We start from the raw sequence: 26,425 nt of genomic DNA, 5'->3' as shown, positions 1-26,425 counted from the left end.
TAATTGAAAGAAGAAATGTCTTCGATTTCCTGGTTTTGAGCGCCCAAGCTATTATATTCGCTTTACGTAAGGCGCTCGTTCCCAATTTCTCCGAGACGAAAGAGCCAATGCAGCATCGCCGTCGCGTGCAATATAAGAGGATAATAATGCAACGGACAGTTGGCGTTTCCTATCGAAACTTCGCCATTTCGACCATAATAAACGCCCGACTGTGCATAACATCACCTTAACAATTGACAATAAAGTATTTCGCGGCGTGATACTTTCTTAGAAAATTTGCGCGCGGTTGTGGGAATATTTTTATTATGTCTAACAATTTGCCGACAATTCCCGTGTCAATTCAAGCGCGTGCTTGCAAGATGCTCACGCCCCTCCCTCTCTCTCTCTCTCTCTCTCTCTCTCTCGTCGGCAAAGAACACGGTTATAAATAACTCCACGCTTTCTAAATTTGCGATATTTTATGCCAGTTCATTCATTAGCATCCGACTATTCGTGATTTTTACTGGGTGTCGGTAAGACGCGTTCAGTTTTCTTTACGGATGCGTCGATTGACAAACGTACAAAATTTAACAATTATTTGTTTCCTGCTGCTGCATAGACATATAAAAGAACGAAGAAAAACAATCAGAGAAACGGAAAACACAATTATGGACGAGAATCAATTGCTTGGTAATTTTCCAAGAAATTATATTTCACGCAAACAGCTGGAAGAAACAGGAAAATACATTGCTTTACTAGAAAATTAGCTTCTTACGTTTAATTGCACCGTACTCAGAGGACAGAGATACAATTCCGCTTGCAAATACGTCGCGACAGTTCTTCTACAAGAACTACTCGCTGATATATTAACAGTGAAATTAAAATAAATGCGTTTATTCTGAGAGTGCAACGTTGATAAAAAATTGTGTAACTAGCTATCGATAATTACCTCACGTAATTTTCATTCACAAGTCACGCGAGACTTTTGTAATTACTTCCTGAAAGAGATTTTACACTGCGATCATATTCGTTACACGTATTTGGTCTTCATCGTGATGCAAGCTAACAATTTCTGTTGACTTTTCGGTCGAAACGCTATTTTCTCGGAGACGAGCATTATTTTCTCGTTAACAGGCAGAATTTCTCGACGAACTCTTGCTGCAATAATCGTCTGGTGGAGATTCTGATTATACCTACAGTATATTTATAGAGTTGTAAATTAAAAGAATCAATGGCAAATGTAATAATCGTTATGATGGTAACATTAACTCAAGTACCACGATAAACGTGACTATGATAGATCAGACACGATTCTTTCTTTCCGAGCGCCCGCCCGTGCCGTGATAAACAAGCGATTCCACTTGTTTTGTCTTCTCGTTGATAGTCCGACTTATATAACGATAACTATTCTTCGAATCTCATTATCAGTACAACTATTCCAGGCATGCAACCGATCAATAAACTTTATCTTAGCAGAACAATTTAATTTCAATTCAAAGTTTAACTGTTATAAGACGTTCTAAATTAGAAATATTTTTGCGAAATAATGGTTTTTTGGCTTTCCATAAAACTTGAAGAAAAGATTACAAATTGCATATCTATGTCTGACAAAATTTTGAAAGAAAAAAAATCTATGACTAAAAAGACATCCGAAACGCATGCAGTGCGTTTTTGTACATGATCTATTTGTTCACATCATATGTCGCATTAGCGTTCTTTAGTCGCTTGCCAGAGCAAATTTGCGTTTTTACCGAGCCCGAAGACGAATGTTAATTATATTAGCAGCATCGCACTAACGTCTCCCTTTTTCACTTTCGATCGTAAAGAGCTAAATCACGGGTTCGTTCGAAGCGACCTGTCGATCTGCACAACTCTGTCGATCGATTCCTTTTACGATTCGTCGAACGTTGCCACGACGCGCGACGCCGCAACGTGAAAATTTAGAAATCTCTGTGGAAACCACCACCGTGAACATAACAAGCTGAAAGCTAAGCTACGGCGTCGGCTCCGCTGTTTTTTTACACCGCAAACGATGGAATTTAATTCGCTTAACAATTAAACGAGAAATCTAACGCGGTAGACACAGGCGCACAGTTACTTGTTACTTTCCCTGCTGCGAAAAATTAGCAGGACCGTCAACGGCGATTTCTCCATAACGATTACAGTATAAGGACCGGTCGTTATCCCGATAATCGTGTGTTTACGCGGCTGCATTTTTCGAAGGCAGGGGATAACGGCACTGAAAACGTTACGGTGAATCTTGTTTTATTATTACTATTACTCCTTGTTTTTCATCATTATAATACTCGTTCCGTGGACTTACCTTGAGTTCCTCGCAATTGCAACGCTTACGATCGTCAATTAGATTAACAATCTAACGATAACGAAATATGTATCGATCTTTATTAACTTGCAAGAAAGTCAAGAAACCTCAAGCAACACAAAAAGAAATAAATGTTCGATACAACATAAGTATATTCTACTGCGAGATACGAATTATATGTGAACGTATATTCCAGTAATTTTATTACTCGTCTTGTTTTCTTTTAACGGATGTAGATATATATTATATTTTACGATAAAACATGTTCTCGCATTTTAATCTATATATTATATTTTTTTAATACAATCTCACCTGCACCAGAGCTTCCGGCTGTAAATGTTTCAAGAATTCACCTTGCGGCTGATACGATCCGTAGTTCTGCTGATGTTGAAGCTTCAACTCAGCCTGCATCGCTGCGATCGATTCCGGCGTGCAGGACGCTCTAGCCTGGACCCAGGATGCCGCCAGGATAAAGCTACCGAGCACGACGGACATCGTGATCAGAGTAATAGCGGCGATCCTGGCGATCTGCACAGCCGTGCTTTTCATCGGCGGTCTCATGTACGCCTGTAGAGAAGATTTCACTTGTCATAATATTTGAACGGAGAAAGAAAAAAGAGTTTAATATATCTATTTTTTTCTTATCACTGGCGCATCAACAGTGACAAATGAATTGGACTTCGTAGGAGACTTCTAGCTTCTAATGTTAAATAGTTTTAAAAAACGACAATGCCGAAGAGAACGTCAAAGGAGAGCGTGAAACGACAAAAGGCCTCGACTCGGTTGGTTAACCAGCGTGAAATCTCGCGTGCCATTGTGTGTGTGTATGTCGAGAAGAATATACCAGCACCTCTATGACAGGTGTGATATAGATACACACGTACGTACACACCCTCATACACGTATGTGTCTATGCATTTACGTGCTTTACATGAACATGAACACGAACAAATTGTGCTTTACCGTGGCCAGTTACACCGATAAGAGGGGGGAGAAAAAGGTGATTATGTAAAGTCTCGCATGTATGTTAATGTAGCTCGTTAATTCACTGCAACTTTTGATGAATATCGTGGAAAAGCGCGGTTTTCCTTGGCGAGTGAATGAGTTCTCCAAGTGTCTCCATTATTTTATATTCATTTTCCTTGACTCATATACTTTTTACTGACAATGAGAATATATCAGTTGATATCATATAATCCACAAAATCCTTATCAATTTATCTCATCAGTTCTTGTCGTCGTATAAAAAAAAAGAACTATATGTGAAAAAGATAGAACAGATCAATTATTTAATGCAATAAATAAATCTATATTTAAGTAACGTACGACTGTGTGTATGCATGTGCATACCCATTATCGAATAAACGGAATAACGTCCGTGTATCGCAGTCGGGCAAATTAACGACAGCTGAAAATAAACTACCGCGTCGTCATTTAACTCCTTCGAGAGCCCCGGGAATAAATGCGATAAAATACATCTGACGCGTGCTAACTGTACCTTGACATTATTATAGTGTAGCTCGGACCCGTTTCGACGCCCGACGCTTTTGTAGATCATAGACATTCGCCGCTATTTTAACGCGAACTCGTTGATTACGTTTGACTGCCGTGTTATGTAATTATGCTACATTTGGAATGTATATCGAAATGGACATTAAGCTGCACGTTAATTTCCGGGTCAAAGACATATTTTTTAGCTCTATCCGTTTTTTATTCACGATTATCTCCTATACGTAAAATATTTTTATGTTGAGATCAAATTATATGCCGAGCGATAATTTTCGGGATATAAATTTCTCTCTACGCGGGAGATGAGACTTGCACCACGGACTGTACTTTTACATACAATTCGTAATGACCTCGATGTGGATGGACGACTCGGGTGAGAGGCTTCCAAGAGATAGTAGGCCATCCGAGTCTGGCTTTATGCCGCGCGATCCTCCTGACAAAAGTAAATAGGTACTGTTGCCAGGTAGGCGCTCGAGACGAAAAAAATTATTATTTGTCCTTTAAGACATTGGTCTGCCCATTACTCGCGAGTCATTGACATTTACCCCGTCCGTGAAGAACGTCCCGGAACAATGAACAATTAATCATCGCGAACTGGTTCAAGAAGAATTACTAGGTGAGGCAATCTGAGTTAATTCGTTGAGAAGTTTCAGTCGTGGATAATGCATGGATTTATATAAATTGAATTTACAGCTTTGTTTTGTAGGACACAGCATGCGACAAGCTATATATTTTAAATTTATTCAATAACGAAAAAGAGAAAATAGAAAAGTGGTCAGGACGCTCTGGAAAATCGTGAAACATGTTTGACAGTTATTTTCAAACCGGTTAATTCCCACGACATATGATTTGAGACATCGATAACGCGCTTTGCACTTTCTCTCTAATATACATACTAGTGCAGAATAGACGTTGCACGCTTGAAATTAACAAATGAAAGCAACGTTTCCAGCCATTATTAACCTCTTTAAACCGTTGAACGCTCGCGAACATTTCTTTTGTTTCGCATTCGAACGAATAATGGCTATAGCACGAAAAAGAAGACAAGAAAACTTTATTCTGTACTGTATCATTTTGATATCTGAATATTTTCAGTATGTAGATATTATTTAAATATTATACATTTTAATTTTTAACTTTTCTCCGCAAAATTTTTTTCTTCTTTTGTCGACATTTTCTATATTTATCTGCAATATACACATGCATTAATCTCTCGAAGAAAAATGTTATCTTTATTGTGTCTCTTAAAGAAAATTTTTTACAATTTTGTAAATTAATAAATAAGAAATTCTTGTTTGTTCACACATATCTCGTTTTTTATTAAAAAATTTAAACGTTATCAATAAATAAATAACAGTGGATAAATTCTTATTAGAAGAAACAATTAAAGATTACGAAATAATATATCCGGTTTGAATGTCATATTTCCACGAGCATCAGAGTTTGGTTTTGTTTTACGTAACTGTGGACTGTGAGTTCATTACGCATACACGCGCGAAAAAATAAATGCCAATAATATGCAAGAGAAGCAAAAACGCGAGGACGTTCAGAATGACGAACGTATGTTCTAACCAAAATATTTTATTTATAAGTGTGATTTATAAGCAAAAAATGCAGCCAAAAAATATAAAATTATTTAGTGAAAAAACGTAAAATCTTCCTTTCTCTTTCTCTTTACTGTCACATGCCCGGCGATACGCGTGATGGAGCAATCATTGTTGCTGACGATATAGGCGGAAATGGCCTTAGGTTTTATATAGGAGAGGTCTGAATCCATAAAAAGTAAGGTAATACAATTTCCTTGCAGGTACTGCATTACTGCATATATTATATTAGTCGACGTTACATATGTAACTATACCGGTGTAGTTACACTGGCATTGATATTCCACGCCCAATGCGCGCGTTGAAATCTCCGGAAAGTTCGACGTGTAGGTAACGCGCAAGTTAAGTCTCACGAATGGTTGGTTGCTCAATGACAACATGAAACGTGAGACATTTCAAGCATTTCTCATGTTAAAGGCTCTTTGCTATGAAGTAGTAAAAAAATACTTATTTTTAAAAAGATATTTATGAAAACGTTATTTACGGAGTTTTAACGATTTGTTATAAGAAATTGTACATAATATATCATAATGTCATTATTAAACTGATTTTCGAAATTCGAAAACATCTTATTTGAATTATTGATTTTTTTGTGTTTACGTTCGCTAATTTCGCTGATGTGGCGAATCGTATATCTGTGTGTGTATGTATTTGCAGAAGAATGAGACGGTCAATTTGACGTCGTTTCGGCGTTCAAGGCTCTCGCGAATTTATAAGCATGGCACAAAGAGCTGACACGCATCATCGGCGAGTTTCGAAAACTTTATTTCATTCCTTGATTTTTTGCGAGGTTTAATCATTCTCCTTTTTACGTATATTCAAACGGTACTTACACAGTAAATGATCATTTTTTATTATCATAAATGTGACTTTATCAAACAGACACAAAGTGCTTCTCTCTAAATTACACAATTGACAAAAAGCAGATCCATAATTTCCTCGTGTTGCTTTCATAATTTTAATACCTATTATTTTTAAATAAAAAATGTTTTATATTAGTAGCTGGCTTGTAATGAGAAGATGTTTATTTATTATTAATTACGAACAAATAAAGATATAAATTTGTTTTATAGAAAAGTGGTCCTATGATCGTTTATACCGCATAATCGAATATATTATTTTCCGTAAAAATATTTTTTCACATATTCTCCATAATTTTTATCAGATATGCATATTCATGATAGTATGATGACAGACAGGAAGTCAAATATTCTCAGAAAGGATGTGTGTCGCATTTACAGTTTTTAGACGACACTTTTTCTCAAACTCTCTCGCTAGCCAATTAAGTATCCATCTTTAATGATGACACGATCACGATTTTCACGGCGGAAATGCATGCATCTCCGGTGGATATTTTTCGCTGTAAATATGTATTAAGAGTCACACACTTTTGCCCGTTGTAATTGCTGTAATTAAATCCTCAGTGTTTTTCTTGTTTAACGAACGTGCCACGAACTTCGTATATTGTCTTTGTTAGTACAATCTTTAATACTCTTAAAGAAGAATAAATTTTTCAATAAGTAAGTATGTATACGTAATGATTTCATAGAAATAGAAAATAGAGAACGATACATAAAATTTTGTTTTGTCACAAAATAAAAATATTTGTCTTAACATGTACATTTATTTCGTAAATCTTCTTTTAAAATTTTTTTTTAGTATTTTTCGATTATTTTTTATCTGTTTTAGAAATCAGCACAGATTGTAAAAAAAAATTATATTACAAGAAAAGTGCTATTCATCAACAATGTGTCTTTTGTGGTAACAATAATAATGATAAGGTTACAGGCCATTTGCTACGTTTTACGCTGCATTAAGTTGCTTCTTTTATTCCGAGATTTTGCACGAATCATTAGCACATTTTCTAGGAAAATTGCTTTATCTACCTGAACATTCTTTCCTTTATACCGACTTCCGTCCTTCAGAGACTTTTCCACACATCTATTTACGCAGTATTGCTGATCGATTGAACCTTGTACGTTATCTTTACACATCGGACAAGTAAGTCTGGATGCATCTCTGCGACGATAATTTTCCGACACTGACCCTATTTGCGAACAATCAAATTTCATTCGTTTCGATTTAAAGCGCATCTTAAAAGGCGCCGCGAGCCGCGAGTGCATTACGCAATACCAGCGATATCAATTTGCGAAACGCTATATTTGCATCCCAATTGCTTGTATTCAATCCATCGCCTTGTGAAATAGCAGCCGAAAGAATTATGCGTGTCACGTAATACTGTTTCATGGCGTCATTTCGGTTTTAACGGCGCCGGATATCGTCTACTCATATATTTATAGAAAAACAATGATATAATTGCGGTAATAACGAATATTCCATCGTAATATTTCGTCAATATTCCTTCCCGCGATAACGTTCACGCTTATTGCTCTGCAAATATGGTAGATTTGCATAATAATGTCCACAGCGAATAATATACCTATAAACACTTCCAAGAAGTTTTTACGTCACAAGATACTTTTTTTTTAATTTCTAAAGCGTCTCATCTAAAATTTGTTAAAATCGTTCATTTACGTATTAAAAAATTAATTATACTTGCGAGAATGTGGATAAGAGACCGATTGATTGTCATTACCATCGATAATGACAGGGATGTAGGTACATATGCAAACGCGAGTAAAATAATTGTGTGGATCATCCAGCAAACAAAGGATATCATGCGTGTGTGAGAAATCTACGAGCAATTGCTTTGCTGTAACTTTCTCATTATAGTGGCTAATGTTCAATTACGATAGAATGCCATTTTCCGAATTGCGATTACTTCTACACTCTACTCGCTATTATGTGTTATTTTTCTATTCAGGAACAATCGCACGTGTACGAAATTATCCGCCGTTCTAGTCTTCGTAATTGCTTGATGAGTGATTTCACATGAAGCCAGACAGAGCGTCGCGTTTTATTTTACAGCATTCTTCTTATAAAGGAGCTAGCTTTTTAATTGTAGTTGAAAATTATTTAGTTGAAGAAAAAAAAGAGAGAAAGATCGCTTATTATAATCGCATTTAAATATTATACTTCTTAGTATTTTAGTTATAAAAACTTTCTAAAATTGGATCTTTCAAAAAGAATGCTATTCTATAAATCAACGAAGCTATAGAAGCGACTTTAAAAACATTTCTTTTTTTATGTTTGTTTTATTTCTTTATACAATAGTATTAAAAAATAACATTTTTTATTAAATTAAAAATATTTGAGTCATAGGTAATTGGGACAAAAAAAGTTTTGAGAGCTTCAAATATACAAATAGACAGCAGAAATATTATTGTTCTTATTTAAGTTACTCAGATAGAATTTACTTAAACAGATGTGAAATATTTTATAGAAGCAGTAAAATTTACGCTAGAAAATAAAAATGCAATAACTATCTTATATATCGCTACAACATACAGCTTCGGTTTTGTGAGTTTTTATATATATAGATTATTCAAAACTTTAATTATTAATATAAATCTTTTAAAGATATGGAACAATATATAATGTGGAATCTTTAATGCGATTTATCGAACTAATTAATCAAACTTCACTTAAGAACTTGGACATTTTAATGAGTGAAAGGAAAAAATATGCATTATTAGATATACAAGAAGCGCTTGCCAGCAAACCACCTAAGATTACCATATTGTTGGACAGAACTTATGTTAGACATGATCAAGTCGTTTTTCTGTTACATTTATACACGTTAGTAAGTGTTTACGATACTTTTTAATGCAGTGATATATGTTAATTGCACTCTAGCAAGTACAGAGATCGCTTTCATGTACGTGCAACACTGACAATGAGTTATAGGAAATGTAGAATGTTCCGGGCCTTAGCAGATCACCGATTTTACTTGCAAATATTTCAAATTGCGATAAATGATCTCCCTAGTTTCTTTCGCTAAGAAAATAAATTGGTTCCAATCTGGTTGAAGAGCGAATGGATAATATAGATCCTTTGGACCGCTTCTAATCTATATGCGTTATAAAGCTTACCGGTGGTGGCTCGGTGGTGGAGTAGACCTCACTTGGCGCATAGTGGCTGTGGGTCTGCGGCATCTTCTCCGAGACGACAGCGACAGTCGCCAGGGAGTCCGGCTGATCTTTCTCCATCGTCTTTCCGATTCGGCTTAATCCGTGTAGCACAAAATGCACGGTCGAACGACCCGGGATATCTTCCTCTTCCTAAGTCGACCGAAGGATAGACGATTATTTAAAAACTCTCTTTCTCTCTTTTTTTCTCTCTCTCCGGGCCGGTACCACCCGGTCTCGATAGCTCGACGGGTCGACGAGCAGTGAGCGTCGAGGAAGCGTTGGCACCGCTAGCTTAGAGATGCCCCCACCTAAGTCGACGTGCACTACCTTCGGCAAACGTTACCTTCTGGTACCAAGGCGTACCCTCCGCGTACCGCCGCGCCGCGCCGACGATGGTGTTCTCGTTGCTCGGACTTTCTAAACACCGTGTGTGCGCGAAACACGCGTGAGTGAACGTGAGCGGTCCGCCGCTCATGTATGTACGAACGTGTGCACACGTAGACAGCGCACCATGATCGACAGTCATTCTCACGACCACTCACGACCCCATATAGCCTATAGGGTTTTAAAATCGGCCCAATACTGGACCGGTATTAGCTAATACTGGTCCAGTATTGGGCCGATTGTAAAACCCTATATAGGACGTTTTTATCGCCACGTTCCTCGTTCTTCCTCGGGGTTTGGGATAAAAATCACGGAATGGCTAATGACGAAGCGGAGTCGGGAGAAAAAATTATACTAGCACGCGCATCTGACCTTCTATTTAATTTTCGCATTTTCTTTTGGATATCTAATGTCATATTATCTGATTTCGATGATATATATATTTTGACCGCTTGATTGCCATGATCGTTCGCACGCGAAAAATCTTGCGGCGAGCTTTTTTCGCATGATGAGCGCCGCAGCGATCGCGTGCAGACTGTAGAAGCGACATTATCGGTCTCTTTGCAGTTCGCGGCGAACGTGTGCAGGAAGTGACGGTCGGAGAAGGCGAAGAGGTTCATGTTACAACGATAGTACGCGGCGAACCGTGCATCTATGTATGTAACGGGAGAAACGACACCGAGAAAGCACCGAAGCTCCTTCGCGACGATAACAATGTCTAATTACCGTGGGAGCGTCGTTAGCACGAAGTAACAAAAATTTAGATCTCTTGTAAAAAAAAAAGAGAACATACTGTAGAATAATAAAATATTCGTGATAATTGTCTACCACATACAGAGTTGCCTAAAATATCGCGTATCTGTGGCAGATATTTCAGCTAAATCGCTGAAAAGTAGAATTTTTTTTAAAGAAAGAAAAACATATAAATAACATATTAATTATAAAATGTAATAATATAAAATTGTAAATATTTTCAACGCACGTTGCATTGCAGCAAATCTGCGTGAAAATCGAAATTCAACGTTATCGCGGGATGACATTCAGACGTTCACATGCCTTTCGATTGCACGAGCAGATCGAGATCCTCATGGATAAATCTTCTTCGATTTACCTCGCGCAAGCGAGTGCTATTGAACGAAAGATAGACGTTTGTAAGTAGATTGGTAAATATATGTATGTACGAGCTGTGTGACGAACGGATCGCGGAGAAAGTAGGAAATGTGCTCCCCCGGAGTATAGACGTGGGGCCGCGTAGCAAATCGTCGCTCGCGATCGCGTATGGCATCTTGCGAGAAATAAAGAAGAAAAGAATGTCTGCGCGTCACGTTTTTGCCAATTATAGATACGACAGATATTCCGAAGGGTGTGGTCATTAGGATCGAAGGAGATTCGATATTAATGAGCAATCTATAATCGTGGAAAGGTCTTTTTACTGCCGTTGAATTAATAACTTCTTCGACGCGACTTCAACGCGTGTTTATGCGTGATTCATTACTTCAGGGTTCGCGCAAAAAACGCTTTTAGACCCACGCTCTACTCGACTAATTATCCGTTGGAGAGAACGTGTAATTAAACGCATAGAAAAGCGACGAATTTAATCGCAAACTAGCCGCACGCTCTCGCGATTATGTACACGCGATAATCGGCGATGGCGTTAACGAGGCCGATGGCATTTCGGCCGGATCAACGTCTTATCCGTGGATTGAAAAATTATCCCTTTGATTTGCCACTGAAAACAGTAAAATTTGCCCTAACAGTTTACAGTTCGATAAACATTATATCAAATAACGACCGCTTTCATTTCTCCTATAAATGGGGAAAAAATCTCCCGTTTCGATAATTAAACGTTTCGATTTACCATATTGGATACTTTCATTTCGTCCTCTCCTTTCGTTGTAGCTCTCAACTCGCAACGACGCAAAATAAATGTCTTCTCGATCTTTTTGGCTATCACCGTGACAAAAAGGATAAGCGTTCTCACGTAGTGGTCGTCTTCTTACTGATAAAATGAAAGATAACGCCGCGGCCGGCGCGGCGCGGTCGTAGACACATCTCGGGCTACTTCGCCTTCGGGTAAGGCACCGCTGAAAAATATGGTTTTCTCCATGCGCGGGTGGGGAATTGCATGTCAGTACATAAAGCGCATAATCATGCTTGCTTAGAATCTTTTGATCCTCTTCGTGTATAATGTATCGCAAATGGATGGCCGCGTCACCATTCGCGGATACTCGCTTTCTCCGACAGTAATGTAGACGCCACTTCATTTCCGTTGCACCCCGCGCTCAAAGATTTATGGAATAAATCGTTCGAAATGTGCTTTCTGAATTCAGTTAGTTGAAATTACAAGCCTTTTGTTGTCCAAATAAATTAATTTTCCATACTATTAAAATCCTTTGATTTTCAAAAAAATAAGATCGCGAACAAAAAGTTCATATTTTTCGTATTTTTATAAACATATTTTTTATATGTAGAGATAATATAAACTCTCTTTCTCTCTCTTCCTTTCATTTCTGCAAAATAAAATTAAAAAGAGAACGTATTCTAAACATATTAATGAGATGCATAAATTAATGAAATGTATGAATTGGCATAAAGTAATATATATGTTTACGTCAGTCTGTAACTTTTAACTTATTTTTTAATGGTAATTACGAATTTAATAAAATATATTATTTTGGAAGAGGAATTAATGAAATTGGTGATGACCAAAGTGTATGATGTACCGTTTAGCGCTACGTTCCTGAATAGAGAAAACTGCTACTATCTATTTCTCACGCAACATCTTGACGATGGATGATCTATAAACGTTGTAACGACTATGTTCGATGTCTATCCATAAATCTTAATGATCTTTAATCAGATCGTAAAACGAAGATATGTAATATAAACTGCAGATTTTAATATTTTGAAATACAAAATGTTCGGAAATTATAAATATGTTTATTTGTAATAAGTATTTTAAAATGCAGAACTGATTCCTTTTATCTAACAATATTAATTGCTTAATTACATTCATGACCAAAATATTTCGCTCTAAATTTGAAAATATTTTATTTAATATATTATTTATGTATTATTATTAGTATGTACATTATTTATAAATATATTACGGATTTGAATCAAAACAACTATTATTATTTATTAAGATGTATTTGTAGTTTCATAAATCATCGCTTTATTATAGCCGCACAATGCAGCCTTTTCTCCCAAAGGATGCCAATACGCGTCTACAACCGACATATTTTTAGACATTGGCACAGAGCTTGCGCCTTTTCGAGTCCATTCGTACACGCGTGTACACTCGGAAAGTACAAGCAATCGTGGGTGAACGGGACTCCATTTGATAGCTTAACATAATAAAATTACTGCATTAATATCTGAAAAGAGTTGATCAATTTTTGTTGATGTACCTGTAATGGGATTTTCAAGTAGCAAATAATCCAGATAATCCGTACAGATGTCCCATATCCACAATGTAGTAGGATAAAGCTCGTGTTTCAGAGCCAGATATTGTCCACATGAGCTAAATTCAAACAGTTTAATCTTCGCTACCGAAAAATTGTCGTTATTGTCCTTCTTTCCAATTTCAATGCAGATGGGCCGTTCATGTATCTCACGTACTGAAATTCAACAAAAAATCAAAGTGCTAGAAATCTGTATTGAGAATATAATTAAACATTTTTTTGCAATAACAAACGTGTTTCAAACGTGACAAACTTGAACTCGCCAATGTATCGTTCACTTACACACGCATTCCTCGCAGGATGCGAAACGTTTATTAGAAACTTTCTCCGAATCGGCGCATTCCTTGTATACTTTCGTTAAATAATTACATTCCCTGATTACTGGATCCATATATAACTTCGACAACGGTTGCCATGTGATATAATTAAGAAGGACGACCTGGATACAGATTTTAAATAGCCGTAAATACGCGCAACAAAAACGAGATAATATATAATGCAGCGTGGCCAGCGTGATTAAATTTACCACTTCGTTAAACCCGATTACAGCCAACAGCTGTCCGCTGGGGATCCATTCGACATATTCAATTCCTCTCAGCTCCTTCCCATAGCTGCATGCCTCAGACGCGGGCTGGACTGTTTCCAGCGGGGAAAACGCCGCCACGTGTTTCTCCAACGCGATGGAATAAACGATCAGCTTAGGTTCGGCGGGAGAGGAACACCATATGCATAACAATTCGTCGTTCGGTGACCAGCGAATCCCGTCGATGCCGTGTAAACGATCGCAGATAAGTTTCTGAAACAATTCATCGATTTGTTATTTCGCGCCAATCCGGGATACGTCGGCGTCAACGCGTCCTAGGAAATTTTTATGGCTGCCAAACTGGAAGCGCAGGTGTAGTTTTCTAACCTCATTATTTCCTTTCTAGCAACAGTTTATTTTAAAATACGCTGACAATCTATCGAAAATCCCTTATAGCTGCGTCAACTTATGCTAAGACTCCATAGACGCGGAAACGCCGTGCGGCAGAGTGCGTTGACCAATCACAAATTTTGATTTTGCCGCAGGCGACTTGCGGCAGCCTTCTGATTGGTCAATGCACTCTACCGCACGGCGTTTCCGCGTCTATGGAGTCTTAGCATTAGGCTGCATTCGAGGAGCGCGCTATTAGCGCTATTGCATCATTCTGTCTTTATCGCTCATCAGGTGTAAAACAAGGATAGAACAAGCAAATAGCGCTAATAGCGCGCTCCCCGAATCCAGCCTTATATGTACTTTTGAGCTATAATTGAAATTTGAGGCTTCTCTCTGAGATAAGAGCCGCGTGTGCACGGAGAGAAAAAGGAGAGAAAGTGCAAAAGTTCAACTAAAAAGAACAGATTCTACCCCTACCCTACCCTCGTTGTGCGCACATAGCACATGTCAAAAATGACCGCCGCCGTGCCGCCGTATCGTGACCGCATGAATATTTGAAATTTGAAGCATTCTCGCTGGTCCTCGCAACGATTCTCAACATGCCGTACACTTACACCGCCTGCTCATGCAACCGCGTTCCTTACTGCGCCGACTGGGGCATCAACGGGCTACTCTGTTTCGGGACGCGAAATGCGGTTGCTATATACGACCCAAGCAAGCACATCGGCCGCGTGACGCACACGCTGCACCTGCATCGCGACCGCGTCAACACGGTGCACTGGATAAAAAGGCCGCGGAAAGTGCACGGATACCACGCGCGGGAATCGGAATTGCTGTCGGGCTCCGTGGACGGTACCGTGATCATCTGGAGCCAAACTTATTCTGATCGTTATGACTATGAGAGCAAGACTACGTACCTCGCGCGTACATCGGTGTTGAATGTAGGGAGCACAGTTGCCTTTGCCGATTCTCTCCAATTGTCCGACGATATCGATGTCGAGTTTGGCAAGCTACTGATATGCACAGGTTCGATCAACGGCGATATAAAACTATGGTTGAGAGAAGAAGACGTGAAGGATCCCAAGCACATCCAGACTATAGATTTCGGAAGACAGTTACCGATATACTGTCGCTTGACGCATCTGCCAGACAACAAATGTCCTCTTTTGGCCGTAGCATTGGAGGACGCCTCTATTTTGCTGTATACCACTAGATTCGATGCAGATTCTAAATTGGAACCATCTTTTGTAAAAGTCCAGCGTTTAATTGGACACGAAGACTGGGTAATATGCATGGATTTCACTCAGGATGGCGATGGAAATCTTTTCCTTGCAACAAGCTCGAAAGACAGCACGATACGATTGTGGAAGATCAGCGAAACTGTTGAAGAATCGTCGAGCGATGAACTTAAACTGGAAAGTAATTGTTTTACAACGGACGATAAACAATATAATATTACTCTGGAATCTGTGCTCTGTGGTCACGAAAGCTGGGTTTACGGTGTGCACTGGCAGCCTGTGGAGTCAGGCTGTGGGAAAGTTAACCGTCAAACAATGAAATTGCTATCCTGCTCAATGGACAAAACTATGATTATATGGGAACCAGCTGAGATTATGAACGGAATATGGACAGAGATGGTACGAGTCGGAGAAGTTGGTGGTAATTCCTTGGGCTTTTATGGCTGCAAATTTGGCCCGGATGGCACGAATGGACAACATATATTGGCATATGGTTACCAGGGCTCTTTCCATATCTGGAAATGGTCTCAGGAAAGGAATAAGTGGCTTCCACATCCTACGCCTGGTGGACACTTCTCTGAAGTAGTTGATTTATGTTGGGACCCGAAAGGAAGGTCCGTATAGTCTCATCTGTAAAATGATCTTTTTATATGTGGTTACAATCCTTAAATGTTTAGAAATTTGCAGATAAATGCAATAGTTAGACATTTTTTTAATGTTATTATAATCTTTTTGATTCAATTGTTCTGCAGATTATATACATTTTAATTTAATGTCGTAAAATAATTTTTTTCAAGTTTATCATACTTAATAGATATAAATTATTATGTTTTAATCTGTATGCGAAAATTACGTCAAGTATCTTGATTGGATCAGAATAGATAAAGATAAGTCGAAAATCTGAAAGAAATAATTATATTATATTACATTACTCTTTGCAGATTTCTCATCACAGCCAGTGCTGACCAAACCACAAGAATTCATGCGCTGTGGAAAAGCGATGATGAGTTGCACAGAGCGTGGCACGAGATTGCGCGTCCTCAGGTACATGGATACGACATGACCTGTTTAGCTATGTTAGCACCCCACATATATGCTTCTGGAGCGGATGAGAAGGTGGTGCGCATTTTCACGGCCACGTTTATGTTTAGAAATCAATTATTAAAATTGTGGGCGAATGTCGAAGATTTTCCATCCATAAAGGCCCACAGTGCTGCTGTACCCTCTCTCGGATTAACAAACAAAGCAATGTATGTGGGAGAAAACGATGAAGATACAAAGAATTTAGCGACGGGAAACGTATACGAGCCGCCTACGGAAGAGGACTTGATGCAAAATACTCTTTGGCCAGAAACGAATAAGCTTTACGGACATGGCTACGAAATATTCTGCATGGCAGCGAGACACGACGGAAAATTGCTAGCTACAGCATGCAAATCAACCACTCAAGAACATTCGGCAATCTTATTGTGGGACACCGACACCTGGTTACAAGTTCAAAAATTGGTCTATCATCAATTGACTGTGACGCAAATGGAGTTCTCTCCAGATGACAAATATTTGCTGTCTGTATCCAGAGACAGAAGATGGTCGTTATTTAAAACTACAGATGCACATTACGAGTTAATCGCAGCCAGTTCCAAGAAAGACAATCCACACTCGCGGATAATTTGGTGCTGCGCCTGGACGCGAGACTCGAATTATTTCGCGACTGGATCCAGAGACGGAAAAATCGCTATATGGCCCATAAACACGATAGAAGATATTACACCAAAGATGATTATAGACGTGCAAAACCAGTCAGTTACAGCGTTATGCTTCGCGCCAATCGTCAGGGATCGATCTTATTTTCTAGCTATCGGATACGAGACAGGATGCATAGAATTTCGAGTAGTCTGTCCAGCAGTGAAGTTAGACAATGGACAGTCCGCTGTATGCTCCAGAAAGGTGAAGGAGTACGATACTTCCCAGGCTCATCATTTAACCGTGAAAAGACTCATGTTTCGACCTAAGACCAATAGCTCCTTTATGTTTGAATTAGCAAGCTGTAGTTCCGACCATTCTGTTAAGATACACTATATACAAGTAGATTTATAGATTTCTACCTCAATATTGCTCTTTATATAAAATTATACGAAAATATCTTGTAAAATATAAAAAGTAATCTCTAAAAAAGATCTACATGTTATTTAATATTCTACACATTGTTTTAGTCAGCTGTACTTACTCGGCTTATCTTCCAGTTCTCAGTTTTGTAAATCTCTACCGTATCTTGACCTTCTTCCGTAATTATTACTGCTAATCTCTTACAGTTGGGACTAAAATGTAATTTATCAAAGGAAGACGATTTTACATTCTGTATATGCGACACGGTCTGTTCTTCCAAGTTCCAAATGGATATTTGAATCTGTAAAATATCTTTTGTGTTATGCTAGCATATAGGTTAGGTTTTTCTCTTTTCTTTTATATAGCAAAAAGCAAAATGCGAATGTTACCGATAAATATACACTTACGTTAAAATCTGCTATGGTGCAAATGTTTTTACTATCTGGGGACCAGGTAACGCTTTGCAAACCCGCACTGCCCTCGGTAAGTTTACATTTCCATTGGGGATCGCGTATCGAATATACCTGAACAATAGCTCTTTTTATATTCGCGCAAAGAATATATTCGCTGTTTAAAGACCACTCCATATACTGTAATGTAACAAAGATAAAGGTATAGATATTAAACACAAGTAGAAACGACAGGTGGAGGTTTAACTTTTCTTGTCGATATACAGACTAACCTGTATCACGTCCGTGAATACGAATGACTGACAGGTACAGAGAGTCCTCGCATCCTTTATGAGCAGATTCGTTTGAAACGCCACCGCCAGATACGCTCCATTTCTTGAAAAGTGACATAAACGGTTGTTTATGCGAAAAACTTTGTCTTCGTCGGCGTTAGCGGCCATTACGACAGATTTGAAAGCTGCGGTTTCCTTGGCAACCTGGCAACCTGGGTCTCAGTAATGTCAGTATCGCCAATCGTAATGCTTGATCATCTAAAAATCTAAAAAGTTACAATTTGTAAAATTGTTGTGTAAAAAAATTATTAAACGTGTCTTTGATTAACATAATGGAATATATTCTTCTTTTTAGTCTAAATTATAGTCTCTATAACCTCCCACGTCTTTCAGGTCGGAGCAGAGAGTGAGAGAGTAGAGACCATGGAAAAAGAAAGATAGAGTTGCTAATTGTAAGCGGAGATTGATGACTTGCGTTGCTTGCGCGCAACGCGTCTTGCGAACACACTTGTTCCATGGTCGGTATCTGTCAAGCCGAAAGCCGAGCCGAGCCAAGCCGAGACTGCCGAGAGTCCGAGAGGCGAGACGAGGCGGAAGACGGACGAAACGGACAAACGGAGCGACGTCGGACGTCGGGTCGGACGTCAGACTGTCGGAGTCGGAGTCGGTAGTGAGATCGTGAGATGGTGCGCGGCGACCGCGACGTAACGTGCGGTGTGCAAAGCAGTGGCCAGTCCAAAATAAGATTACGAGCGTCCGCTTCGCGTGAATCGCGCACCACTGTCACATCGCGGTCTCGACGGTCTCGTGCGCTCGTAAACGTGAACGTCGCCGACGTCGCCGTCGTGGAGGGCGCGATGCCGCGATAACGCGGGGCGCGGGCTTGGGCTTGGTTTGCGCAATGACGTGATTCTCGCGCTTGGCCGCACGTTTTACGTGGAGTCCGCCAGTCCGCTGAGAAGGGCGAAGGGCGGAGGAAGAAGAGATAAGATAAGGCCGAGAAGGGCCGCCTCACGGAGCCCTCAGCCCCGGGGTGCACTGGTGCAGTGTCACGATATGCCGCTGCGTTCCAGCCGGCCGAGGGTTAACGCGTTGTTGACGAGGGCCGCACTTTTACGCACGCCGTCGACCCGGTGAACAGAATGGGCAAGCAAAACGGCTCGTGCTGGTGGTGCGTCAAGGCCGTCAAGTGGTTACCAGTGATTTTCATCCTGACGATCGTCGCGTGGTCCTATTACGCCTACGTGGTGCAATTGTGCTACTGTGAGTACCCGGGCTAGTTTGCCTAGTTGCCTATAGTTTTGTCCTCGGTTGTTCCCTCGACCGGTCTCTCAAGCCGACGACGTCCTCGCTAATTTTGTCCCACGCTCACGCACACGCGGCAGGCGGCAAGCGTTGGTCGTAAGAAAAAAAAAACCCGCGCTTTCGGGATATCGCCTATCGCCCTTTCCGGTTACGCTTGATCGCGTTCATGTTTTCTTTGTCAATGACGTAATTGAGCAATTGAAATTTTCTTTATCTTGGTATTGTAGATCTTAATCTTACAAATAGCGTTATTCCTTTTGCGATATTTTTTTTTACATAATCTGTGCGATTGTGCAAATGTCGGTGATAAATGGAGGTAAAATAAAACGGCAAAATTCCACTCGATATTTACATATATACGTAATAAATATATACACAAAGAGAGCCATTTTATATAAACGAAAGTCTTGTTTTGCAATCATGTCATAGATATACGTGTGTATATGTTTATAGATCAGTGGCATAGTTGCAAAATCAAGCTTGCTTGAAAACTTTATATTACATTATTTTATATGTTTGTTTGTTTCAGATACAATAGATAATTATGTTCAAGAAGGTTCGTATATTATTTATGTACCAACTTTTTCTTGCAATTTACTACTTTATTTGGCTGTTTTTATTATTTCTATAATTATAACTCTTAGTGTTACATACAATGTCCAAGACTATATTCTAATTCTGGGAAGCAGTCCATGCGCACATCCAACACTTTTATTGTTTGCATATGTTAACAGCTTTCTATCTGCTTTTCTTCCACATCCTGATTCTGATGTTTTTATGGTCGTATTGGCAGACGGTGTACACAAATTTAATACCAGTGCCGGATAAGGTAAATCTCTAAAAGTCTGTTATATAAAAGACAATTTATAAACGATTATTTACATATATTACAATACAATATAAATGATCTATATATTTTTTTAATCTTTATAGTTTAAAATACCTGTTGTTGAAATGGAGAAATTGCAACAGGCTGAAACTGAGGAAACGCAGAGACAAATTTTGGAAAGATTTGCACAAGATCTTCCAGTTACTAATCGCACCATAAAAGGAGGTAAGAATTTATTATTATTATTATTATTATAAATGACATGATTTATTATAAAAAAAATTATAGCTAAAAATAGGAATTGTTAAAAGAACTTGAAGTTTATACTGATAATATTCTTTCTTTCTAGCGATGCGCTTCTGCGAGAAGTGCCAGTTAATAAAACCTGACAGGGCACACCACTGTAGCGTATGTGGTACTTGTGTCTTAAAAATGGATCATCATTGTCCATGGGTGAACAATTGCGTAGGCTTCCACAATTACAAATTTTTCATGCTGTTTCTGGCGTACGGACTTATCTACTGTATGTTTATTACCGCCACATCTTTGCAATACTTTATACAATTTTGGAAAGTGAGTACAATCTTTTTTTCTTTTGCAATGAATTATAATTTATACGAAAGTGATTTATTCAGATTGTATAATGCCAAAATGTAATGTGTATATTGATAAATTAATTTTCATTTGCGATTTGTTTTGCAGGGCGAATTAGACGGAATGGGTAAATTTCATTTACTATTCCTTTTCTTCGTTGCGCTGATGTTCGCCGTCAGTCTTACCTCTCTTTTCTTCTACCATTGCTATCTCGTTGTGCACAATAGATCGACACTAGGTAATTATTGGATATTTCCATTTTCATATTACAACAATACTTGTCTATAATGTTGAATCAGCACCATGTCACTGTATTTACAGAGGCCTTTAGAGCACCTATGTTTCGAACAGGAAAAGACAAAGATGGATTTAGTTTGGGAAAATACAATAATTTTCAGGAAGTATTTGGAGATAATCCACGACTCTGGTTTCTACCCATATTTAGCAGGTACGTGCGTTTCATTTCTTTAATATTTTATACGCGATAAAATTGTATAATTTACAAAGTGGGAACCATTTGCGCAATACGTAATAATTGAACTATTATATCAATTTGTATGCTTCTAGTATACCGCCTATCATAATCTTTACCATAAAAAAACAACTATACGGTTTGGCATACTTAAACGAAATTTGAATACGGTAACATAAGTACTGCAGGGTCTTGAATATAAAGTGTGAGCAATTCTGATCGTTTCAAAGTTTATTTTCCTTCAAAGAAGCAAAATAATCGCATGTTTTATGTGATACAATTTTTAAATTTTTGATTAGTATTTTTCTATATATATTTTTATCTATAATTAAATGGAGAATGTTCCGATTATGTGTGTGTAAGATATATATCTCGGATATATATATATATATATATTTTTTTATAAAAACTTTTGGAGAATTTCCATCTATTGATGTAATAGGAAGAATATATGTTAAAACTACTTTATTATATTTATGTGTTATAATAATTACACAAAAGAGAAATCTATTGTATGATTATTTATTGTATTTTATAAATCAGAGCAGGATGCAGAGAAAGATTGTTACATAAGTGAAAATTTACTGTTTTCCATCTTTCACCTTGTATATAAAATCTTCCCGTTTTCCAATAAGTTTTTTTTTTTAGAAATGTGGATATAAAAACTTTTTATTTGGGTGCACTGTTAGTTAGTACGCAACTCTTGCACTTTCAAATTATTCTTTTGAGCACTATAATTATTTGCACTCTTATTGATAAAAGATAGAAGATTCAGTATTTTTAAATTGGAGTGGTTGCATTGGATGTGTTCTAGTCTGGGAAATGGTGTCGTCTACCCAGTAAGATCGCAACACCAAGGCACACCCAATACTTATGACTCCATGGGCAGTACTCAGAACAGGTCAGCATTATACAAATTTTAAACAAAAGTGCAATATTAATTACCTTGATTCTTTACTGTGGAACTCGTTTTATTTCTTTGATAAAGATGTGATTGATATGTACATAAAAGTTTTTAATTTGTTAAGTTTTGAAGAAAAAATTGTGAGAAGAAGTTTTCCATCGTTTACTCTTAAGTTTGGTTATTTTATTTTGCTTTTAATCAAAATATTTTCTTGCTTTTACGTTTATATTTTTATATATCTCTTTTTTATTTTTTTGTAGAGTTCCAGAGTAATGATAAGACCTTTAAGTGCTTCCAGGCTGCATGCAACGCATTTGTATCTTTTTGTTTAACGCTGACTATCACTACTAGCTCTATTACTATTCCCCAATTGTTTCCTAATATAACTTGAGCTTTTCTATACAATTTATCTGCAAGGTCTATAAAATCGAATCTTTCTGCTTCTGAGAAGATATTCTTTGCAACTACAATTATATTTGACAGCATTGACACGGTTCACACTTTGCATATTTGTAACTTTCGGTAAATTTATGTTTTTAGTTTTTTTATTGAAATGTATTTTGAAGGAAAAACAGTAACAGGATATTACTACAAAACAAAGAAATGGATTTTTAAAGTCTCTGCAGGGTTCTGTAAAAATATATTAATTATATTTAACATCTCATTTATAAATAAAATATGTATTTGTTACAGAATGTATACTGAAAAATTTAACGATGATATATTTTCAAATGTATCTATATAAAAGAAATTAAGAGATTGATTTTTATGGTAAAGTTGCATGTCTTATATTATATTATAAATTTCGTCTTATATCATATTAAAATTTTAGTTGAAGACTAATTCGTGTAAAATTTTTATATAATTATGACGTGAGGTATTGTGCATCTGGTTCTTACAGACAGTACTTTTAATATAAAAGTAGTGTAACTATGTACAATTATCTTTTTTTTTTTTTTAGAAGAAGCATCTTTCTTTTACTTGTTTTATGATGCTTCTTCATTTCGAACGTTCATTTTGTGAAGTCGGGGTTACATTAATAAATTAAACGAAAAAATAAAAATTGAAAAAAATGAAAATGTAGTAAGATGTAGTTACGCCATAAGGGCTGTAGACATGGGATGACACCGAGTAGAAGGTAGGGTATGGCTTGCAGTTTTGGAGACGGGGTAAACTTTCCCGAGCGGCTGTGCAATGAAGATACTCATACTCTGTTGGGCCCCGGCACCCAACAATGGAGTGATGAAACCGAATTTGACTCCCCATCTCCCTACATAAATCAGGTACTTCATAGGCTCGATCCTTAGATCAAGACAATAATTTTGTTTAAATTGATCAAAGCGTATCAAAATGCTACTTTACATATAGCAATTATTTCTCAAATTATACTTATAGATAGATATTTGTTATTATTTAACAGTTTACATGTAGCTGTAAATAATATCAGCAATTGAAGTACAATGCATCTCCCATCATTCATGACTAATTTTAATGACAGGTTTTCTGACGAATTTGGAATCGGTTTTTCTTAAAGGAAAATATCGAGGCAATAACTGTTAAATTAAAAAAATGATTGATCTTGCAAATTAAATTTCTTATATACAAATTAAATAATGAAGTAATACTTTCCTTAATTTTGTTAATTTGAAGTATAAACAGAATTTAAATTTAAGATCAATTAAAAATTTGATTATAGAAATATATAACATTCAAAATTGAACTGTTATTATGATGATTTCTCAATATTTACTGCGAAGAAAACTTAATTTTAAATTTATCAGAAAATTAAAATTAAGATCATGAGCTGTGGGATGTGTTATCTATTCGGAAGACTTGGCATATGTTCTCGCAATGTAGTGTGTAAATTGATGTACCTAGACAACATTTTAATTGTTATAAAATGAAATTCGTATTGTATTATCAATAAGTATATATTATTGTTATGCACTATTTCTCTTAATAACAAAATTATATATACATTCCAATAGTTAATTCAAGCATTCTTACCTTGTTGCTAAAAACGGACATTTGTATTTATGATAAAGTAAAAAAATATATACTAAATCATCTGTAAAGAGGCAGTTTCTTCATAAAAATAAAATTTTATTTACAATTATTCTTTATCTTATCCTATATTTACGGAAAGTTCCTATCCTACGTTTACAATGCCCATCAATAAATGAAAATAAAATATATAATAATATTAAGAAATGCAAAAGTACAATTTGCACAGTATTATTTACAGAAGTATCCTGATTAGACATATTATTTATTGATATCCAGTATATAAATGCATCTTTAAGGTTTTTATATTTTACATATGTATTATATAAAGTTTTATCATATAAATATGATTATAAAATACATCATACTATACGAGATTACAGTAAGTTTCAGACTTTACTACTAATAAATGTTAAATATTATTCTTTTACCGAGTGCTCCTGCTTCCACAGCAAACTAATTGTGAAACCGTTACTATTTCTTGTTTTTATTTTCCCTTTTGATAATTAATTAATTTTAAACCAAATTGACAAAATTGTTTGAAATAGTCCATATTACTAACTTGCCACACAAAATAATTTTCGTTATTACTTTAATATCTATTAAGAAATATAAAAATAACAAATAATATTTACGTTAAGTTTTCTTTTACTTGATTGAAATAAATTAATATCTTTTTTCATATTTTTTATGTTCTTGTATAGTATATATGTTTCAAATTTGTTGGTTTCAAGTTATGAATCGAATATGTAATATGAATTTTCTTTACAGTGTGTATATATATCTAAATATTTAGATATAATTATACACGTCATGCATAGGTAAATATAGCATATCTCTTTGGTATAATCCATCCTACTGAATTTTTGATTGATCACAGGTCCACCATTGATCAAATGACATTGGTACAAGAAGCTACAATTTTGGCTCTTGGCGCTGGGTAATATTATCTGTAGTCTTGATTAAATATTATAACTAATCTCACGCTTGCATGAACACGTACATATAAAGTTCTATCAAAATTTGGGCGTTATTCTTTTTTTATTCTATGTTATCTTGAATCTCTCTATTTGATCTATATCTAACATATCTTCGCCTGGGTGATGAACGCAAAACACCGCTTTTATTTTTATAATGATTGTATTTATAACAATATTTGCCGGAAAGCTATATGAAGCATTAATTTTTGTTTTTTTTTGTGCAATATGTGATTGACAGCTTTTGTGTATGTTTATTTTTCTGTCATAATAATAGATAAGATCTCCATGTCCCGTACTATTATCAAGATTCTGGAAATAATCCTCTTGATACAATATGTTCAAAATATTTTACAGCACTGCTGTGATAGGTCCTTCTGTGGATGTCGACCAACCACTGATGAATATCACAGAAGCTGTCTGAATAACACCGACAAATCTGTACGCCATCACGCAATTGCAATTTTATTTTATGGTATTTCGACCGTAATCTAGAATATAAGTTTATATTACTTTGTGCTTTCTTATGTTTCAATTCTCGGCGTTGTGCGTTTAAAGTTTCATAGGTACTGTTATTGCGAAGGAAATTCACACTGAATTGTTATTGCAGTCAACGCAAGAATTTTTAACTTTGCGGTTTGTCCCGCAAGATATTTTGAATATTAACTGTATTATATATATTGTAATATATATATATATATATATATGAATTCGTTGTTAAAAGTATTGTTATGATTACTTGTAGTTTTAACCGTAATGAATCACATATAATTGAATTACCCTGTAGCGTAATGTATAATGTCGACTTTTCAACAAATTTGTAATTGATTGAGTGTGTAGATTACAAATTGCATCATAAAATGATGGAAAAAATCATTGCAGTTCAATTCAGAGGATACTGCATTAACAGTAATCTTTGTCAAAATATAGGCACCTACATCTGTGCTAAACAAAATAGAAATTACAAACATTTGCGAATAAAAATTTCTCCATACTTTATTGTGAAAAATAGATAGGATGATTCTAAATTTATAGTAATTCCTTATTAGGATTTTTATGTAAATTACATGTATAATTTAGCAATTTTATTACATGTTTGATATTT

At 36.6% G+C, this 26,425-nt stretch overlaps 4 protein-coding genes across 13 annotated transcripts in view; 2 read left to right on the top strand and 2 right to left on the bottom strand.

Annotated features, from left to right (window-relative positions):
• LOC112455461 (bromodomain-containing protein 4) overlaps positions 1-9,687 on the bottom strand; it is a 20,739-nt gene extending 11,052 nt beyond the window's left edge. The window contains exons 1-2 of the mRNA XM_025017385.1: positions 9,407-9,687; positions 2,615-2,869 (exon numbers count right to left, since the gene is read on the bottom strand). Of these exons, the coding sequence (XP_024873153.1) occupies positions 2,615-2,869; positions 9,407-9,523 (372 nt within the window). The 5' untranslated portion in view covers positions 9,524-9,687. The remainder of the gene's footprint in view (positions 1-2,614; positions 2,870-9,406) is intronic.
• Positions 9,688-9,719: 32 nt separating this feature from the next.
• Positions 9,720-18,835, bottom strand: LOC112455462 (WD repeat-containing protein WRAP73-like). Of its 3 annotated transcripts, none has more exons than XM_025017389.1 (8): positions 18,744-18,835; positions 18,236-18,501; positions 17,961-18,143; positions 17,675-17,854; positions 13,820-14,089; positions 13,576-13,732; positions 13,240-13,449; positions 9,720-9,862 (listed from the first exon to the last, which is right to left on the bottom strand). In XM_025017389.1, the coding sequence occupies exons 2-8, from the start codon at positions 18,401-18,403 to the stop codon at positions 9,738-9,740; spliced, it is 1,293 nt and encodes a 430-aa protein (XP_024873157.1). In that variant the 5' UTR covers positions 18,404-18,501; positions 18,744-18,835; the 3' UTR covers positions 9,720-9,737. The 3 variants fall into 3 exon arrangements, with proteins under 3 accessions (XP_024873157.1, XP_024873154.1, XP_024873156.1); XM_025017386.1 differs by lacking the exon at positions 9,720-9,862 and adding an exon at positions 12,918-13,176; XM_025017388.1 differs by lacking the exons at positions 9,720-9,862; positions 18,744-18,835 and adding exons at positions 12,918-13,176; positions 18,613-18,685.
• LOC112455460 (probable elongator complex protein 2) lies at positions 14,708-17,624 on the top strand. Its single transcript, XM_025017384.1, has 2 exons — positions 14,708-16,061; positions 16,389-17,624. Exons 1-2 carry the CDS (start codon positions 14,809-14,811, stop codon positions 17,542-17,544), a joined length of 2,409 nt encoding a protein of 802 aa, XP_024873152.1. The 5' UTR covers positions 14,708-14,808; the 3' UTR covers positions 17,545-17,624.
• Positions 18,836-18,866: 31 nt separating the features above from the next.
• On the top strand, positions 18,867-26,343 carry LOC112455463 (palmitoyltransferase ZDHHC2). 8 transcript variants are annotated; one of them, XM_025017394.1, is made up of 11 exons: positions 18,869-19,498; positions 20,070-20,096; positions 20,275-20,369; positions 20,474-20,594; positions 20,719-20,942; positions 21,072-21,201; positions 21,285-21,411; positions 22,250-22,336; positions 23,496-23,622; positions 25,224-25,283; positions 25,678-25,766. In XM_025017394.1, exons 1-10 carry the CDS (start codon positions 19,378-19,380, stop codon positions 25,233-25,235), a joined length of 1,071 nt encoding a protein of 356 aa, XP_024873162.1. In that variant the 5' UTR covers positions 18,869-19,377; the 3' UTR covers positions 25,236-25,283; positions 25,678-25,766. The 8 variants fall into 8 exon arrangements, with proteins under 8 accessions (XP_024873158.1, XP_024873159.1, XP_024873163.1 ...); XM_025017390.1 differs by lacking the exon at positions 25,224-25,283 and having other exon boundaries at positions 18,867-19,498; positions 25,678-26,343; XM_025017395.1 differs by lacking the exon at positions 23,496-23,622 and having other exon boundaries at positions 18,868-19,498; positions 25,678-26,343.
• Positions 26,344-26,425: the final 82 nt, after the last annotated feature.

The sequence above is a fragment of the Temnothorax curvispinosus genome, unplaced genomic scaffold, assembly GCF_003070985.1.
Source record: "Temnothorax curvispinosus isolate PA1 unplaced genomic scaffold, ASM307098v1 QBEX01006096.1, whole genome shotgun sequence".
NCBI lineage: Eukaryota > Metazoa > Arthropoda > Insecta > Hymenoptera > Formicidae > Temnothorax > Temnothorax curvispinosus.
The sequence above is the reverse complement of the archived record's forward strand: the minus strand, read 5'-3'. Positions and strand labels throughout refer to the sequence as shown.

What these genes read in the sequence shown, in the direction of transcription:
- LOC112455460 (XM_025017384.1), top strand. Translation starts at nt 14,809, where the DNA reads ATGCCGTACACTTACACCGCCTGCTCATGCAACCGCGTTCCTTACTGC. An exon ending in TGTTGGGACCCGAAAGGAAG is followed by an intron (nt 16,062 to 16,388) that starts GTCCGTATAGTC and finishes TACTCTTTGCAG; the next exon opens with ATTTCTCATCACAGCCAGTG.
- LOC112455462 (XM_025017386.1), bottom strand. Translation starts at nt 18,403, where the DNA reads ATGGCCGCTAACGCCGACGAAGACAAAGTTTTTCGCATAAACAACCGT. An exon ending in TATTCACGGACGTGATACAG is followed by an intron (nt 18,144 to 18,235) that starts GTTAGTCTGTAT and finishes GTTACATTACAG; the next exon opens with TATATGGAGTGGTCTTTAAA. An exon ending in ATCCTGCGAGGAATGCGTGT is followed by an intron (nt 13,450 to 13,575) that starts GTAAGTGAACGA and finishes GTTGAATTTCAG; the next exon opens with TACGTGAGATACATGAACGG.
- LOC112455463 (XM_025017390.1), top strand. Translation starts at nt 19,378, where the DNA reads ATGGGCAAGCAAAACGGCTCGTGCTGGTGGTGCGTCAAGGCCGTCAAG. An exon ending in TAATACCAGTGCCGGATAAG is followed by an intron (nt 20,370 to 20,473) that starts GTAAATCTCTAA and finishes TAATCTTTATAG; the next exon opens with TTTAAAATACCTGTTGTTGA. An exon ending in TTTCTACCCATATTTAGCAG is followed by an intron (nt 21,412 to 22,249) that starts GTACGTGCGTTT and finishes GATGTGTTCTAG; the next exon opens with TCTGGGAAATGGTGTCGTCT.